The following is an 18,755-nucleotide window of genomic DNA, read 5'->3' on the forward strand; positions in this document are numbered from 1 at the left end:
CAACTATTTTTTCCCAAGAAAATCAAAATTAAGTACCCCGTCTAAAAATAATAATAAAAGCTTAAGGGGAAAAACATTAAAATTGTTGTTTTAATATGCTGTCGTGCAGGGAGTCATGCGGCGTCTCTGCTCCCGCTCCCCATACAAAACGCAGGATATGGTGAGGCCAAAAAGGAACACCCACGGAGCCATAGGTAGGGGAGTCATACCACTATATTCTCTCTGGCGGCACTATACTCTCACTGGAGGCTGGATCCACACTGTCCGCAAACCGCCATCCACGCTTGCCAGCCCAGCCGCCATCTTCTTGCTAGCCACCATCCTCTCTCTTCTGTGCTAGCATAGCCACAGCAGTTATATTAGTGGCCAATGGCTCACTGGTTACAGCTGACGGCCAACCAGCCACAGCTGATGGCCATACAATCACAGTTGGCCATTTACTACCTGAGCCAGCACCTGTCTATGTGAGGCCGAGAGCCTGGAAACTACTTTCTGGGGCTCTGCCCCCACAATGCCCAAATCAGAAAACACAGGTGCTTAAAATTTCTATTTCTTAGATACATTTTATAAAAGCGGACAAATCTCTAAAAAGTTGCATTGAATATATTACGAGCTTGATTTTTAGTCTCTTAAACTTTCACATATGAATGCTATACAGTCAGTTCAGCATCGATTTGGAAATAAGTATAAATTTTGTTAATACTTTCCTATCATTCATAGTCATAGCACGAATGATGCACCAAGAACCAAACGTCTTCTTACCTGATGACGTATGTGGAAAGCAAATGCCACAATAACTTTTAAAATCATCCTCTCCTCTGAGGATTCATCAGAGCAATGCACCCTCCCTCTCTGAAGCCGCAGAATACATTTTTGGAGATGGAGAACACCTGAGTGCCCTCATTTTACTAATGAGCAATTAGGCCCAGAGAGGTGAAACGCTTAAGACCTCACAGCTCGTCTGTGGCATCTTCAGAACAAAACACCTAGCTGCCAACACTCTCAGGTCTGTACTCCTTCCACACACAAATAATGTCACTATTAATATTATTAAAGGAGCATAATCACAAAATCCTCCAGGGTTATATTTCCAAACGCAAGACAAAAATCAGATTAGTTGGAATAATTCAGTTTACACACAAAATTATGATAAAGAATTGCTGCCACTTTCCCTTCTTTATTTTTCGATTGTTCTGACACGTTGACATTAATTCAAGAAATTCATAAAAGGAGAACGGTTGGTCTTTCATTGTTACTGTGGGGACAGAGTCCCAGAGAGCAGTTTCCAGGCTCTCGGCCTCACGTGGAAAGGTGCTGGCTCGGGTAGTAGATGGCCATGAGCTGTTACCGGTCAGCCATTGGCCATTGATAATAACTGTTGTGGCTAAGCTAGCAAGCGTGGATGGAGGATTGCAGACAGGCGTGGATTGCAGTTGGCAAGTGGGGTTGGTTGGCAGGCAGAAAAGTGGATGGCAGGTTGCAGATCGTGTGGTTCCTGCTTCCTGCATCTCCAACCCAGCCGCCAGCAAGAATATAGTGGTATGACTCCCCTACCTATGGCTCCGTGGGTGTTCCTTTTTGGCCTCACCATATCCTGCGTTCCTATGTGGGGAGCTGGAGCTGAGACCCTGCATGACACCCTGCATGACAGTTACTTTTTTTGCACCCATGAGACAAACTTAGCTGAGGATCTCATAATTCAAATATCCTTATTTACAATTGGATGTAACTTATGGCTGGCTTTTAAACCTTAAAAAACAAAAATTGTTTATCTTAGTCTGTTTATGACCAGCTATATCTGACTACCTTTTTTCTTTATTTGGAAGCAAATGAGTCACAGTATTTGTGTATCGTACGGCTTCTTTGAAGACACAATTAAAACTGGTTGCTTTTCAGCTCACACTATTTAAATATTATAAGCCAAACTAGCCCATCAATTGTTTATGCTAAATTCTGGAAGAACGTCCATGAGCCATAGCTCTTAAAGAAAATATAGAACACATCAGCAGTCATCCATTTCTGTGAACAAGCAGAAACGTGAAATGAAAAACACAAACTGACAGAACTTAAATTACAGTTTCATTTTCTCTTTGAGTGCCTGCAGAAGACAAAGGGTTGAGTACTATGACTAATTACTCTAAAATAAATTCCTGTCATGTCTGCACTGGTTAATTGTTCAGCAGGTAATAATTAAAATGTATTTTGGAGGGAAAATAAGAGAGGCATCAGGAATGCAATGTGTTATTTAAAAGTGAAGAAAGCACACAAAGAAACCAGAGCGGTACAAAAACATTTTAAGAGTGCAGCTGTTATCTGCTGCTGCACAAACCACCCCACTACAAAACAATTTCTCGAGATTCTGTAGGTGGGCTGGGCAGTGGATTCACCTTCGATCATTCACACATCTGCATTTGGCTGTGGGGGAGGGTCTGCTGGGGGCGTGGCCTCTTTCCTTGCGGCCTTTCATCCTTAAGGAGGCCAGACGAGGCTTATGCACAGCCACCCAGCGTCCAGTGTACAGGCCCTTAGCAAGCACCCCCTTGAGGCACGTTTGCTGCCATTCCTTTGGCCAATGCAAGGCACCTGGTGAAGTCCAGTCAATGTGAAAGGGGACCAGACAAGGGCATGGACACCTCACTGGAGGCTGTCCCTATAGCAATCTACCTCTCCCCTGCACTGAGGCGTGCTTTGTAGGATGCGGCAACATGAGATGCTCTCAAAAGAAAACCGACAAAACACGTATGAAAATCGTTCTTTGACATTAAAACTTCTTAGCAGTGGAGAGTGAATAGTTTGGCCAGCCTTCCCAAAACTCAGGCAGGACACAGATTGCTGGAAAACGACCATTTTCACAGAGCCATGCAACAACTATGTTCTTTACACACCTTCAGGCTCTAAACAAAAGCTGCCACAAATATGCATGTGATGAAGATGAGAAGTCAGTACACTGTACAATTGACGTCCTCGGTCGTCCAGTGCTATGGACGCTTGGAATGCTGTCCACCTACAGGAATACGTTTGTAAACTGTATCCCATAGTAACTTATGTAAATATTCCAAAGTGTATTCCTGTTTTCCCTAAGCATATAAAACCCATCCTACAACATCAGCCTTAGGCCAATTTATGTTTTGTTTGCAAGCGTGAAGTGGGTGTTTGCCAGTAGAGGAAGGAAAAAAGTTTCCTATGAGGCACCTGTAGTTTGCAGGAAACTTCTAAGCCAGGCTTTCCACCGGCAACAATAGCACAGTTATTGGGAGCAATACTTCCACTGGAAAACAGTACCAAGATATTTTTTAAATACTTTCTAAAAGCAAAGATAAATTGACTGGATACTAAGCAATTATTCGTACAAAAGTGAAAAAAAGTGGGGACCCAGAAAAATGAGAATGAACATTGCAATGACTTGACAGCACTGCCTGTCTGGCAAATCTGAACTTGAAACTGTACTATGTCACTGGGATTGGGGAACAGAACCCCACAGAGGACGTTCCCTAGAATAATTTGGGACCAACGGCTGCACCCCAAGGGTGAGCCAGAGGAACTGGGCCTCACGTGGCCCAGCAGCACAAGCTCCGATCCCCTGGGTGACGGTCTGGAAACTTCCAACTGTGGGTTTCATGGTCATCTGGGTGGCTCCAAATGCCTCCAGAAAAAGTCAGAGGCAAACACAGTTCCTCCCTAGAGGGGATTAACGTCATCTGGTACCTCAAATAATCCACATAATAATACACAACACACATATGTGCATCCATACACATACACTCACGACAATCATCACCAAAGAGAACCACACACACACACTCAAAAGGGGGAAAATGACCAACAAGAGGGAGAAGCAGGAGAAACAGCAGAGGACGGATCTGGGCATCACCCGACCTGGACTATCAGGCGTCCATGCCAACGGTGGTTGAAGGACTAACAGACAGGCTACAACAGTTCATCAGGAAACAGAAAACTGTAAGTTATACACAGTAAACACGGACATTTGAAAAAGAATCTTTTAGAAGATCTAGTGATAAAAATACAGTAACAAAAGAACTAGACACATGGCTTGACAGGAGACTAGACGCAACTGAAGAAAGAACTTTGAACAGATTAAGAATGAAGTACAGAGAAACAATAAAACACGTCAGATAAGAGGGTAGTTTCAAGGATGCAAGTGAAATACAGACACAAGTGAAATTTCAGATGAGGACAAACTGAAAGAGTTCTCTCCCAATGGACACACTCTGAAGGAAAGTCTTTAAAAAAAAATCTAATTTAAGCAAAACCAAAATAATCCCAAACAGAAACATAAAAGGCTAAAAGTGGTAAAATCTAATTGAATACTGGTAATGCAAAACAATAATAATGAGTCATTAGGTTCACAAAAATAATAGGAAAAATTACAGAGCAAAACTGGCATATGATTCAGCAAGGCAGAAAATTGAGCTACACTGTTTTAAGGTTCTATTTGCAGGAAGGAAGCTAATGATACTGGCTTACTCCAAGCTTTGATAAATACTCATGTTGTAGTTCCTAGAGTAAGTACTAAAAGTATAGAAAAAGAGTGTACGCCTTTCAAACAATAGACAAAAAGTGGATTGAAATAGCCTCAACAAATCCAAAATAAATCAGAAAAGGAACAAAAATAATAGTAATAAAACAGGACAAAACTCACAGGATCAGATGGCAGAGTTAACCCCAAATATGTTAGTCGTTACAGTAAAAGTAAATGCTATACAGTAATAGACGAATAATATAAAATTAGATTACTGGATTTATAAAAAAAAAAATCAAGGACAAAAAATACCACTGGATTTAAAACACAGATAAGCATGTTATTCAGAAAGACATATTTAGAATAGCATACTGAAAGTTTGAAAGTAAAAAGGGGAAAAAAAGGCATCCATGCAAACATTAACTATCAGACAAAGCAGACTTTAAGGCAAGAATGTATCGCTAGAGATAAAAATGATCGCTTCATAATAACAAAAGATTCAATTTACCAAGAAGATGTAACAGTTTTAAAACCTAGTGACCCATAGCCTAAAAATTATAACATCAACATTAACACAACTACCAGGAGAAATAGACAAATGACAAGTGGGAAATTTTACCAAAACCTTGGTAATAGATAGAATAAGTGGACCAAAAAAAAGATTGAATATGTGAAGGCTGTGAACAACACAATTCACAAACTTGACCTGACAGACACATACCAACACCTTAACTAACCAAAAAAAAGAAAGAAATAGAAAAGCAGGAAAGAAGTAAAACAGTAGTTATAGATACAAAAATACCAGTAACACAACATGTAAATTTGTATGTACTAATCTTACCAATGAAAATCTAGAGGTTTTCAGGTTGTTGTTTTTAAAGACCTATATGTTGTTTACAAGAGACACACCTAAACATTAATATAACAAGGTTGAAAGAAATGGCAAAAAAGAACATTAATTAACCAAAACACATTGTCAATCAAACCCATTCTACGGAAAGATGGCTAAGTACCTGGAGTGCAAAAGGAAATTCAGCTCTGCTCTGTTAACTAACCCGGAGCCCAGTGATAGAGACTTCCAGAATGGGAAGGCAGGATTGGCCCTCAGTTTACAGAGAAAGGAACTGTAATTTCTCCCAGGGAACTTCATAATGGAAAGACATTTTTCATGGCATTATTTGGGGTGCAGTCATGCTGCTGTGAGAGCTATCCCATGGACCATGAGACTGTAGATAAGCAAAGATGAGAAAAGGATTGGGGTGGGTTTTCAGCAAGGCCTTGGAAATTGAACTGCAGTCTTCCCCTAATGTACTTCAGCACCCACATTAGCAGCCGAAGCTCAACGGCCCCCACTGGTTCTGGAGGACATGGAGGAGTTTCCCAAAGGGGAGAGCAGAAGGGAACTAGTGTTCTGCTCATCTCCTCCCGCGAGCAGCAGTCCTGGTCCACTCGAAATTGTTAGGCCGACTGGCTGAAGGAAATAAAACTGACAACAGGAATGTGAGGACCCCTGATCCTCATGACTTCTCCATTCCCAGGGCAGAGCTCCCTCTCTGCACCCCTTTCAACTGCTCCTCTGTTGGGCCATGTAAGGTTCAGGTGGTGTGCGGCCCCGCCTCTCGTCTCAGACCTGCAGGCCTGGAGCCAGGCGTAGTTGACAGCTCTTCTAGGGCTTCCACCTGGTGACCCGCTGGGGCTCTGGCTCCCGCGTTCCCTGGGCTGTGGGGAGGTGTAGGGCTCTGGGCAGGTGCTCTCCAGGTCTGCTCTGCAGAGCTGCATCTCCAACTTGTCCTGCGTCGTTTCTAGATCAACACTGAGGATGAGTCCGAATGGCAGATGCAGCTTTGACGGACAGTGAGGAGAGAAGACGAGAGAGACACATGTGGAGGGCGCCCTGGACCAGTGTCTCCCCTTCACCGGAAGAGCCACCTGCAATGGAGGGAGGGAAGAGGGCAGGACGCCCGCCTTCCTCCAGACATAACTATTTTCAGTGCTGTAAACTCATTGTTCATTCGTTCAACACATCTTGTGGCACATTCCCCTGAGTAATTTACCATTCTGGGCATCACTACAGCGCTCTTTCGGGGTACAGTTGTTACAAGACCCGCAAGTTTCTGTGTCACAATTTTGTATGTGCTTTTTTCCTTCTTACAACACTCATATTCTTTCTTCAGTTGATCGGTCAATATTTATCAGACAGACGTTATGTCTGTGAATAAGGTCAAGAACAGACAGCGTGCATTACAATCTAGACAAAACCAGTTCTGTCAACTAGATCAAAGGTCATCATTTGGAAACAGGGAAGAAATGAAAAAGAGGAAAAGGTAAATACATTTTAAATTGTTATTCATGAATTCATCCCGCTGACACCAGGGAAGTGCTTGTAATGTATGAGGAGACGTGCCAGGCGCCACGGAGACATAAAAATGAATAACCACAGCAAGAGACCAGCCGTTCTCCAGGTCCTATCCATTCTCCTATGATTAAACCCTCCCATCTGTGATTCCGACGGACGTTGGGCTCTGCCCGCCCTCTGTGACCTTCCACACGTTGCCTAACATCTCTAAGCCTCAACTTCTTCGTCTGCAAAGTAGAGATAAAAACAACAGTGCCTATTTTTCTTAGGCTGTTGTGGGGCTTAAATAAGTGACCCACACACATCATCTCAACACCGGGCCTGATACAATAACGGCGAACAGTCATCGAGAGCTTGTCATAGCTGCCATTACTCTACTCCCACTCATCTTCCACATGCCTTCCTTCCTCTTCAGACCCAATTCAGGCTCCTTCACTGATTAAATTTTTTAAAGTTTTTTAAGCACCAAGAGCTCGTCAAGCAGGACAGCGGGCTCTTCCCAGCACATGACATACAACTTCCTGCCCTCTGTGCCTTTGTTCACACCCACTGCTGGGGCCTGCATGCCCCCACTTCATCCAACTGGGTGGAGATTCAATCCATCTCTCATGATCCAGCTCAAACACCTTCCTAAAGCCCTCCCTGCTCTTCCACAAGGAATGACTTTCTTCCGGGTTTCCACTGAGTCCACTTATGGGTCTTTTCTTTCCCATAAGCCAAGTTTAATCCTCTACACCAAGACTCTTCTTATTCAGATACTCTCGGTTTCCAGTTAGACGCGTGTTACAAAGAATGTCGAGGGTGTATAAAACGTTTGTGTTTTTCTCCCCCAGAATATAATCACGGCCTAGCACCATGGGCATCACCTTATGACCCGAGTGAAGGGTAAATCACAGAATATGGTCCACAAAACTCTAAAAATGTCCTACCAGTGAACTGAATCACTGAAAACACATCTACTGTTTAAACAAAACACAAGGCAGAAACAAGAAATGAGAATGTGGTAACAAGACATGTATGATGTTTTCAGAATGGAGAAGAAAGATTATATAATTGCTTTCTTACTTTTCTTTCCTACTGCCCAACTGGCGAGCTGTATACTGATCGCCATAGTCGAGGAGCACCAGTTGTCGAGAAAAGACATTCACTTTGTTGCCTATAAATAAATCTTCCAAGTGAAGGTCATCATATTTGGTCCGCTTTAAAAAGGTGCGATGGTTCTTCACATCATGCTAGAACCCCAAACAACAACACAGTAAAACAAATCATTATCAGTAGGGAATGTTAACCTTATCAATGAGAACTAGTTCTGCATTCTGCTTTATTAAACACAGGTGACATTCGGTTTCATTTTTGCTACAAAAGCATAATTTCTTTTATGACTTCTATGTGTCCTAGTCTGTTCCAGTAATATCATAAAAACTGCAAATTTAACACTTTAAAAAACCCTGAATAGAAAAATTTATTGCCAAATCATTTCAGGAAAAGAGTACCCCTAAAATGCCAGAGAAAATCAAAATTTCTGTTTTCTTGCCTAGGCAAAACCCGAATACCAAATACGTAGGTCTACAGGTAAAGGGGTTGCCAATGAAAGGACATCACGAAATAGGCGGGACGTCTTAGTCCCATCTTCTTCAATTTGGCTTTTTGTAGCGAGGACAGCTTTCAATAATGGTGACATATTTATGATCATGATAATCTTTATCTGTAATCACTTACTGACTATTGTTAATCCAAAGCATGAATAATCCCACTTTAGTTTTTTCTAACCAAAAAATAGGAATTCCTGTCTTGACATTTAAAATGAAAGGCACAAAGCTATCTTCGTGTGTTGGAATTATAATACCAAAAAAAGAATTCCCACTTAACATGTACATATAAATACATTTTAAACACAACTATATAAAAGGCAATCTTATTCCTCTCCCTCTCCCATCTTCACTCCGTTTCCAACTTTCAAGCAAAGAAAGGCTCACTTACCATTTCAACAGATCCATCCCCTGGGTAATATAAAAGCTCATAACGTCGAAAAAGTGAAGCGTTTGGATCATACCACTCGGTAATGAAAACAAATCTTTCACTATGATTCTGCAAGAAAAAGAAGAATTTGAACACTTAACATGTAAAAGGTATACACTCTTGTATAAATCCTACAAATTGAAAACAACAATGACCAAATATGTGGGACAAACCAATCTGTCCCTACTTATTTATTCTAGTGAACGATTCTGCTTGTTTGTGTTATCGACACACCCTGGGAAATATTTCCTTCTAATTTATTCAATAGCCTTAGCTATCTCAAACATGGTTTACCAAGTGCTTAATACTTCACAGCCATCCAGCCATCCGGAGTAAACTGAGAATTCTTGAGAACACAGCTCCGGATCTGACTACTGTAATAATTCAGTACTTCCTAAAGCAAGTTTACATATAAACAACGAATAAACTGCAACGGAAAAAAAAACCAAACAAACAAAAAAAATGTCTGACCGGCTCGCTCACAATTATATAAAGTTTTAACTCTCCTAAATTTAGGAATCTAGCAGTATCGGCATATGGTTGTCGTTGAAATGATGGTAAACATCCTTTCTCTCCTTGGTAATTTCACATGCTCGCATCCTTTTACAGACATCACAGGAGAATGTTTAAGTCTAGGTCCCCTGAGAAGCAGACAGTTGCCAACATGGAAGAGATTGATTCCTGTAAGAGACATTCTGTGAGGGAAATTTCTAGAAGAGAGAAGGCGGTGGAGGGGGGCGGTCTGGGAGAAGCTGACAGACCTCAAGACAAGCCTGACAGGGGTGCAGGACAGGAAACCCTGGCTCAGTGGGGTCCTCCTGGAATGCCGTGCAGCCTAAGGCAGGCTCAGCAGACCTTCAGAGAGCACTCCAGCCAGAGCCCTCAGAGGACTGTCCTGACTTCAGGACATCTGGCTCCGCTCCCGCCCTGGCTGCCAGCCGTCCTGGTGCCAGAGCAGTGGTGCGTTTCATACCCAGAGCTGGCACCCTTGGTCATTCAAGCTCCCTCTAGTTGGAGGTCTGTGGCTCCACAGAGGATGAAATGACAAACGTAAGTCAGAGACTGGTCCTCTTTCCTCGACTATTAAGCAGGATTTCCCATCATGTATGTTACTTAAAATAACTCAACCTCCAGAGGTCTTTCATTACAATAAGCAAATGAGGACATAAGGAAGAAAGGAATCTAGGAATTTTTTGCTAATTCTGGAGTTAGCATTTGATTCTCTGGTCAGAGTGTTTGGATGGGTTCCTTTGATGTTAATAATTCATTTAAAAATTCTAATAGAGGTTGCATGTGCAGTTCTGTTAATTATTATACTCATAAACTATAATGTATGTAGTTTTTAACACACTATTTTATTTTCTCACAATCACCCCAAAAAGGACACATTTAAACAATGCTTATTAGTCAAGACAATATAAAGGTAAAAACCATGACATTGGTGACAGCCTTTTTTCCATATTGATTCCTATGAATACAGCTCTTCTAAGCTTAGGTTTCACTGTGCATTGCACTCCTCTTAATGTATCGTACGCCTTTTTTAATGTAAATTTAAATATATTTAAATTTTAGCTTAAATGTTTTTACTATTTATATTAAAATATTCATTTACTCAAAGGCATTATTGAACTATTGCTGACACTAAAATATATAACATTCCAAATGGAAGAAATGATTGATGGCACATCTAAATGAAGGCAAAGGGCAGGACAGTGAGGCAAATGGCAAATGAAAAACCAATGAGCCCTGGCACTTCCACTGATCCAGGCAGCCCAACCACAAAACCTGCCAATTACACTAATTCTGAGGCAGGCAGTGGCATTTTGCACAATACACTATCCAGAAAACAATTTTGATACAAAGAAAATAAACTGAGAACTACTACTGTGTTTCCCCGAAAATAAGACCTAACCGGAAAATAAGCCCTCGCATGATTTTTCAGGACGACATCCCCTGAACATAAGCTCTAATGTGTCTTTGGAGCAAAGTGTAATATTAAGACCCGGTCTTATTTTTGGGGAAACACGATATTTCTGGCTGACAAAGTAGCTTATAGCAAACCAATGGTATCTTCCACGAACAACTAAGAAAGTGGAATATGAAAACAAATCAAGAGTTGCGGATCAGCCTGAGAGCAACAGAGATGGGAGACAGTGAGAGAGGCCGCCTGTCTACAAGGTACATCTGAACATGAACACAGACAGCAATCACGAGAAAGCAGACGCAATAACTTACAATGGAAAGAGCAGGGATCATTCTAGAGCTGTACAAGGGCTCTAACAAGGTCATGGAGCCCTTGTCATACGTTCTGGCAGTTGCATGTAAGATGTGCTGGGAAAGGAGTTGCTCAGAGCTAATACCTGATTCCTAGAGAACGGAAACCAGTGCATGGACTAGAAAAGCATCCAGAGGAAAAACGCAGTGGCAGCAGTGACAGGATACAGCCGCGTGGGGTCACAGGCACAGCGGATGTCTGTTTGGAAATGGTGATTTCACCTCCATCATTCTGCAGGGTATTTTGGCTGGTTATAAAATTCCAAGTTCTAGAACTCAGAGTTCTTTAGGAATGCATTCTGAAGGACAATGCTTTGGATTCTTCAGCCCCCGGAGTAACCAAGGAGAAGACGTGAGTCACAGGGCACTACTTCTTATTCCCCTGCCTGATTATTACTACAAGTTCAACATCCAATTCTCTGTTTCTCATAATATAATAAGAAGTCCATGAAATGTGCAGACAGCATGGGTTCCTTTCATGTGCAAGGACCTTCAGCAGGCTCGGTACAGACTGGATTGATGGGGGGATAGAAAAAGCTCCCTTCTAGCCTCGCCCTCGGTCCTGGGTGGGCGGAACAGGCCTACAGAGGTCAAAGTATGGATCCAAATCCTCAGATGCTTTACGATCGTCCTGAGTTGACAAAAGACCAATACACATGAAACAACAGCAAAGGTACAATACAAAAATAATTCGGAGATAGGCTGTGTGACACAGAACTATAGGCGTTCGGAGTAATTCCTACAGTTGTCATTACGAGCGAGCAGAGCTGGGAGCAAGCATGGATGTTCCTGCAAACCTGGGAGGGTGGAGTTTGCACGAAGACATGGAAAGTTCGATACGTGATATGTTTCCATTTTAAAAACAAAATGAAAATAGTGGATCATTGAGCCGGTGAGCACACTGAGCAGAGGAATAAGATCACGAGGCTAATGTATAAGTCGTATTTATCTTAATAGCAACCCAAGTGTCCATTAGTGGATGGATGGATGAACAAAGGGGGCTATATACAGACAATGGAATATCATTCAGCCTTAAGAAGGAAGGAAACTCTGACATAGGCCACAAAATGAATGAAACTTGAGGATATAATGTTAAGTAAAATAAGCTAGTCACAAAATAACAAACACTGCATAATTCCCCTTACACGAGGTCCCTAGAGTTGTCAAAATCGGAGACAGAAAGTAGAATGGTGGTTGGCAGCGTTGGGGTAGAAAGAAACAAGGAGTTTTGTTGTTTATTTTTTATCGGTTCTAGAGTTTGTGCTACAAGATGAAAGAGTTCTGAATATGGATGGTGGTGATGGCGGTAAAATACCATGAATGCATTTCAATACCACTGAACTGTATACTTAAACTGGTTAAGATGGTAAATTTTATGTCCTGTGTATTTTACCACAATAAGAAAAAAAAAGATGGGGGAAATAAACAAACCACAGATGATCAGATACCCCTTTCATGCACTCATTTATTCATTTACCAACAGCTTATCTGGTGCCAAGCCCTGTGGAACATTCTGTGATTCCAAGAAACCGTCCCTGGCTTTAAGGAGTTCAGTATGTGAAACCCAAATATGCAAACAATCATTACAAGTCACTGTGGCAAGAACAACAACAATGGTGATAAGTAGTGAGCTAGCACTTTCTGTGAGGTCCTTGCTGTGCTAAGACGTTGTTTATCCAAACAGTATTATGAAAGAGATGGTATTATGATCTGCATTTTAAAGATAATGAAAGTAAGGCTCAGGTAAGTTAAGAAACCTGCCCAAGGTGACATAGCTTATAAACAGGAGAGTCCAGGCAGCTTGATTCCAGACCCCACGTGAAAAGAGGCTTTGAGGAAGGCAGGACCAAGCAGTCGACACATGCTGCTCTGCTTGCTCGGTCTCCAGGACCTGAAACTAAACCCTTTCAATTAAATTGCCCGGTAACACAAATCAGCTCTTAGAAAGCATCATGACAACAATAAAAATCGGGCCAACCTTGTCAAACTTGTCCATGCGTTAAGGAATGTATGCTGCACTGTCTGATGCTATTATTTCAGGAAAAATTACTTGACAATAGGCAGCAGAACATTTCTGTTCATACAAAAGTACTCCCTTGCTTAAATCACACCAAAACGGACTTATATACTACATCATGGAGAACAGTCTTGAACTCACTAGAAATCTGATTTTCAGAATTTGCATGATTAAGAGTCAGAAACTGGTCTGAATCTATTTAAGCCAATTATATGCTTCTGTGTGACTTCCTAGACAACTGAGTCAAGCAGAGAGATGAGAAAGCTGACAGCTCAGCGGGCTTCTAGAGTTGGATCTAAGTGTCTGCATGCTCACGGCCACCTGGAATGACATTATAACAGAACCCCACAGGATATGAGAACCTGCCACCTCCAGCCAGCTGCTTCCAGTGATGGTTAGTGACCCATGGCTTCCCGAGGACAAACTTCATGTTGCCTTGAACATTCTGAGAACCCAGTGGTTCATTAAAGGTTTATTACCTGACATCCTGGGCAAACAAACAGAGCAATTCCTGTTGCTTTCCTTAGATGCCACAGTGATAAAACAGCCACCAAAAGGTGTCTATTTTCCCATGACCACAGGCTCAACTTGAAGCAGTAACTTGCTTTGTACTAAACCTTTACCAAGTCGTGCTCCTCCAGGGATCCTTTCAAGGATCAAATATTTCCCTTACATTGGGTTGTGTCAAATATTAACTTTCCTCTGGTGTGGCCAGAACCAGTTTTGAGCCTGTCCAGATGGTTCTCAGAGGGCTACTCCTCCCTCATGAACCCACCTTGAAAGGCAAACAGAGGCGAGCTCAAGGGAAAAGGGACTTCTGGTGGCGTTCGAGCTTAGCGTTTCACGCTGATAAAGTCAGACAAACGCATTACATTGACAGGAAAAGGTAGGTGAATTATTAAATTCAGTTAATTATCCCATTCCACTTAAATTCTTTAAAAACTAAGTAAAATTGTTGCAATCACTCTTATCTTTAAAAAAAATTACAGTTTAAGGCTAAATGTCTTCTCCATTTGTGAAAAATAAGACGTGCAACGTGAAGAGTCCACATATTTCCAAGATTGTATTTTCTTTAAAAAAAAGTCATTTCAGATGGTATCTCAGAAGTAGAAGGCACCACTGTTTGCCTTTAACAGAAAAAAAGTCTATGATGCAGGACACGGACTGCAAACTCTTGTGTTTCCCCACCTGGGACACTTACGTACACACTTTCCACTTCATTCCTGCTAACTTTTGTTAGAGCGAGAAATGCCATGAAAGAACCATTTCCATAGGATAAGTGTAAATCAGGAAACTGATCAAACTGGATGGAATTATTTTAAAAGGCACATGTCCAGTTTCAAGGGAAGAAAAGGCTTTTTAAAGCTTTTTCAGCTTGGGCCCTTACTGATCCCTTGAAAATCCCTCCTCTCTGCCTTCTGCAGATCACGAGTGTAAACTTAAATCCACAGGTTGCCATGTAAAAACACAATGCCACACACTGACTACCAGGCGGAACCTTCTCTCTGAAAAGCCAGGCTGAACTTTGCTTTAGGTATTTGAAGGAAAATGCAATCAATTATTGTGAAGTCTTCCCAGGCCAACACTAGCCAACGGATATTTCTGCACTTGGAATTTGATTTTCACAGCATTTCAGAGATCAAAGGGAAATTAATGATAAGGAAACAGAAGGTCAAATAAGTCAAGTGACTTGGCAAGAGTTTTGTGACTTGTTAAGTGGCAGCACTCAACAGAGACCCTTGTTTCTCGATGGCCAGAGAGATGTTCCCACAGTAGGACGCTGGGTTGTCAGATGTGGCAGGTTTGTGCATGTCTACTTCACTAACCAAATTAGGAACTTCTGGGGGGCTTGAAACTGCACCATTTCTTTCTTTTGCAACTCAGAAGTGAAATTCCTAGTCCTGAGACCTTAGGAAAAAATCCAATAAATATTTCCAAAATAAAGATCTAGAGGAGTAAATAAACACATTCAGCACTAGATCTTGATAAAACAGCAAAAATCCATTCTTCAAGGAAAAAAAAAACCCAAAACCCAACACTCATTTGTCTGTACGTCTGTTTATTTCTATTTCCATAAAAATTCTGAAAGAGGAGGGTATCTTCTTGACTTTTTTAGGTAAGTAGGGCTTCTCTGACTAGCACCCTAAAAAAAAAAAAAAAAAAAACATACTCGATAAAGCATTAAGAAACTCCAGGACAAGTGTTATCCTTCAGGGACCACTTGTCAACAATTCACTGAACCATAATACTCTGAAAAGAGAAATGATTCTGACGTGAAAAAGAAATACAACACTCAAAACAACAAAAGAAGACAACAAATGAAAAAACAAAAACTCATAGACACAGATAATAGTTTAGTGGTTACCAGAGGGAAAGGGGGGAGGAGGTGGTAGATGAGGGAAACGGGATCAAATATATGGTGATGGACGGAGAACTGACTCAGGGTGGTAAACACACAATGTGAGATACAGATGATGTAGTACAGAACTGTACACCTGAAACCTATGTAACTTTACCAGCAATTGTCACCCCAATAAACTTAAATTAAAAAAAGAAAAAGAAATACTGGGTCTAACTATAGTGGCAAGAGAATACTTAGGTAATATACACTATTAATTTAATATTCAACTAGAAAACTGTTACTGGGCTAGAAAACATCTGATAACACGGTAAATTACAAAATAAATGGTATCTTTAATTTTTTTTGACCCAGATAGCTGTTGTCAAGGTCACGAGTATACCAGACCAACTCCCATTATGCCTTCATCACACAGCTACTGAGCCACCGGGCCTGGAAGTGGGTGTGTTTGCCATTTTCCATTTGTCCCTGCAGACCTCCACTCTGCTCTTCTTCAACCTGCGCTGCATTTGGCCAGCCAACCTGCATGACCTTGACTAAAGGACTCTCTTGCCATTGGACTTGCATAAGGGTCCAGCCAGTAGGAAGCAGTGGCTGAAGATTAAAGGAAGAAGCATGAAGTCAGGACATGTTTTTCTCCCAACTTCTTCCCTGCCAGATCGCGTCAGTCAGTTGCTCCCCTCTACAAAGATGGCAGCTCCTGGTCAGTCCGCCCTTCCATTATATTCTCTGGTAGCTCTCCCCCTTTGCCGGACAGGCCTAGAGGTAGGAATGGCTCCCAGCTATTGCCAACCCCTCCTGTCCTACTGAACCGTCCATTGTTAGTCTCTCTTAACTCTGCCCACCCCTTTGTAACTAGACTCTTTAGTAAACTTTTCAATGATCCCACTGAGTATACCATGTCTATGCCCTGCTAGGACCCAGAACGATACTTTGGAGCAGATACTCACTTCCTCACACTGCCAGCTCCAGATCATTTTCACTGGGGAAGGAGGGAACCTTTGGTCACTCATGCTTTTGTTGTCATATCTACTGTAAGAAGGCTAACCTAAAGTCACAAAGATTTATTTCTACGTTTTCTTCTAAGAGATTTGTAGTTTTAGCTCTTTAGGTCTATGATCCACTTGGAGTTAGTGTTCACTTTAGGGTCTAATTTATACTTTTGCACGTGGACATCCAACTGTTCCAGTACCATTTGTTGAAAAGACTACTATTTCCTCACTGCATGGTACGGGCATTTTTGTTGAAAATCAACTTACGGTAAAAGGTTTAGTTCTGGGTTCTCGATTCTTTCCCACTGACCTGGATGTATAGCGCTGTGCCCTGACTACATTGTCTTGATTACTGGGTCTTTATGTGCACTTCCCAAGTACTTGTTCTTTTGAAGCCATTGTGAATGGAACTGATTTCTTAATCTCCTTTTCAGACTGGTCACTGTAGTACATAGAAATACAAATGATCTTTATATATTGATCTTATAGTCTTCCACCTCGCTGAACACATTAGTTATAAGTTTGGTGTTTGGTGTTTTTTGTTTGTTTGTTTGTTTTTGTAGATTCCTTAGATTTTTTTACATATGGGGTCATGTCATCTGTGAATAAAGAGTTTTACTTCTTCCTATCTAACCTGGATGCCTATTATTGCTTTTTTTCTCGCCTGGCTGCAATGGCTGGAACCTCCATTACAATGCCGTGTAACAGTGGTGAGAAAAAAAATGAGTCTGAATATTTCTGAGGATCAGTCCTCGCAGAAAATACTGTGTGCACGGTCAAGAGATGCGGATTCAAGTGGCTCTAAGCACGAATGTACCTCTGTGAAAGTGGTGAAAGCGTGGATGACGGACGTCAGCGAGTGTTAGAAGTCTGACCCACCAGACAGTCGATCTGAAGAGCTGCAAGGAGGGATGATCATTTCTACCTTTTAGAATGCTTTTACCTATATGATCCCACGTGACTCATGGGCTATTTTAAGTTAGTAGTTTACTGTCTTGGGTTTTCTTTAAATAACGTAAAGGATATTTTGGTGGAATGACGGGTTCTAAAAAAAACTATCTTCAAGTGTAATCCCAAAGGAGGGCATTCTGTTCATCATGCAGGCGAAGTGTCTTTGACTTTATGAAAAATAATCTGTATACTGGGTACTCTGTGCTTTCTAGGTGGACGGTATTCATATTCCAAATCAGTGTGATTAAAATTAATAAGAAATAAAATCCATAAGGGACCTGTTTCTGGAAACCATGTGTCCGACGGTGGAGGAATGCCCTCTAGTGTTCAATGTGGTATCAGCATATCCACACCTCAGCCATTTTACAAACAGCCCTCCATTTCAGCCCTGTAATTATATATGAAATCATAATAATTTTACAGAAGCCCTAATAGAATATCAAAATATAAATTATGACTTTTTGAAGACAAATTGGAATTACTCATATGCTCTAGAAATTCAGTTTTCAAAAAGGAAGTAAACAGTCTTCACTTCTCTCTATAGCCACAAAAAAGCAGAAGAAACTTACTCCGAAAAATTTTTTAAAAATTTGAACACCTTGGCCCCAATTGCAGTAGACTAGAAAGAGCACGGGTTTCCAGGATAAACAGGTTCAAATCTGAGCCCTGTCACTTACTAGCAGCATAACCTTGGGTATTTTTTTTTTTTTTGAGTTTCCTTATATGAAAAGAACTTAATATACAGTAGGCATTTGATAAATGATAGGTATTAACTATTAAGAAAAATAAGTTTCCTATTGTGATTTATAAGTTAATAAGTTTCTGTTGGTTTTGAATATATCCAGTCAGTAGGGTTTCAAGACATATTTTACTGAAAAGGCAACACATGCCAGGTCAACAACTTCACTTCTCTCTAATCCTCTGCATAAAAAAAGGGTCTAATCTGAATCCTTTCTTGATCTTTCTCCCAACAGCAAAAAGCCCCAAGCAAGTTTAAAGCTCTTTTTTAGCCTCTGAAGAAATTATCGGGTTCCAAAAGCTATTCTTATGGAAGATGAGTGAGACTCTCAAGAGAATTTTCATCCTCTGCTTTCTAACATCTCATAAATTACACAGAAAGTTTTTACACGATTAAAAACAATGATTTTTTTAAAAAAAATCCTGCTAAACTATTTCAAGAATATCTTCCTCGTGACATAAAAAACTGGTTTAATGTGTGTGTGTGTGCACGCGCAGAGAACCCTTGAATCAATTTCATTAACTTACCCTTGCAAATTCTCCACCATGAAGTCTCTTTCGAGCCTAAT

At 41.1% G+C, this 18,755-nt stretch overlaps 1 protein-coding gene across 3 annotated transcripts in view; it reads right to left on the reverse strand.

The window, feature by feature from the left end:
* NME7 (NME/NM23 family member 7) overlaps positions 1-18,755 on the reverse strand; it is a 106,551-nt gene that overhangs the window by 75,710 nt on the left and 12,086 nt on the right. For 2 of the 3 annotated variants that reach the window (XM_019747396.2, XM_074322500.1), the window contains exons 2-3: positions 8,817-8,924; positions 7,902-8,068 (exon numbers count right to left, since the gene is read on the reverse strand). In XM_019747396.2, the coding sequence (XP_019602955.2) occupies positions 7,902-8,068; positions 8,817-8,924 (275 nt within the window). Of the gene's footprint in view, positions 1-7,901; positions 8,069-8,816; positions 8,925-9,616; positions 9,704-18,755 lie in introns of those variants that run through there. The other variant, XM_019747397.2, reaches the window with a different exon arrangement.

Source organism: Rhinolophus sinicus, linkage group LG17 (genome assembly GCF_036562045.2).
Source record: "Rhinolophus sinicus isolate RSC01 linkage group LG17, ASM3656204v1, whole genome shotgun sequence".
Lineage (NCBI taxonomy): Eukaryota > Metazoa > Chordata > Mammalia > Chiroptera > Rhinolophidae > Rhinolophus > Rhinolophus sinicus.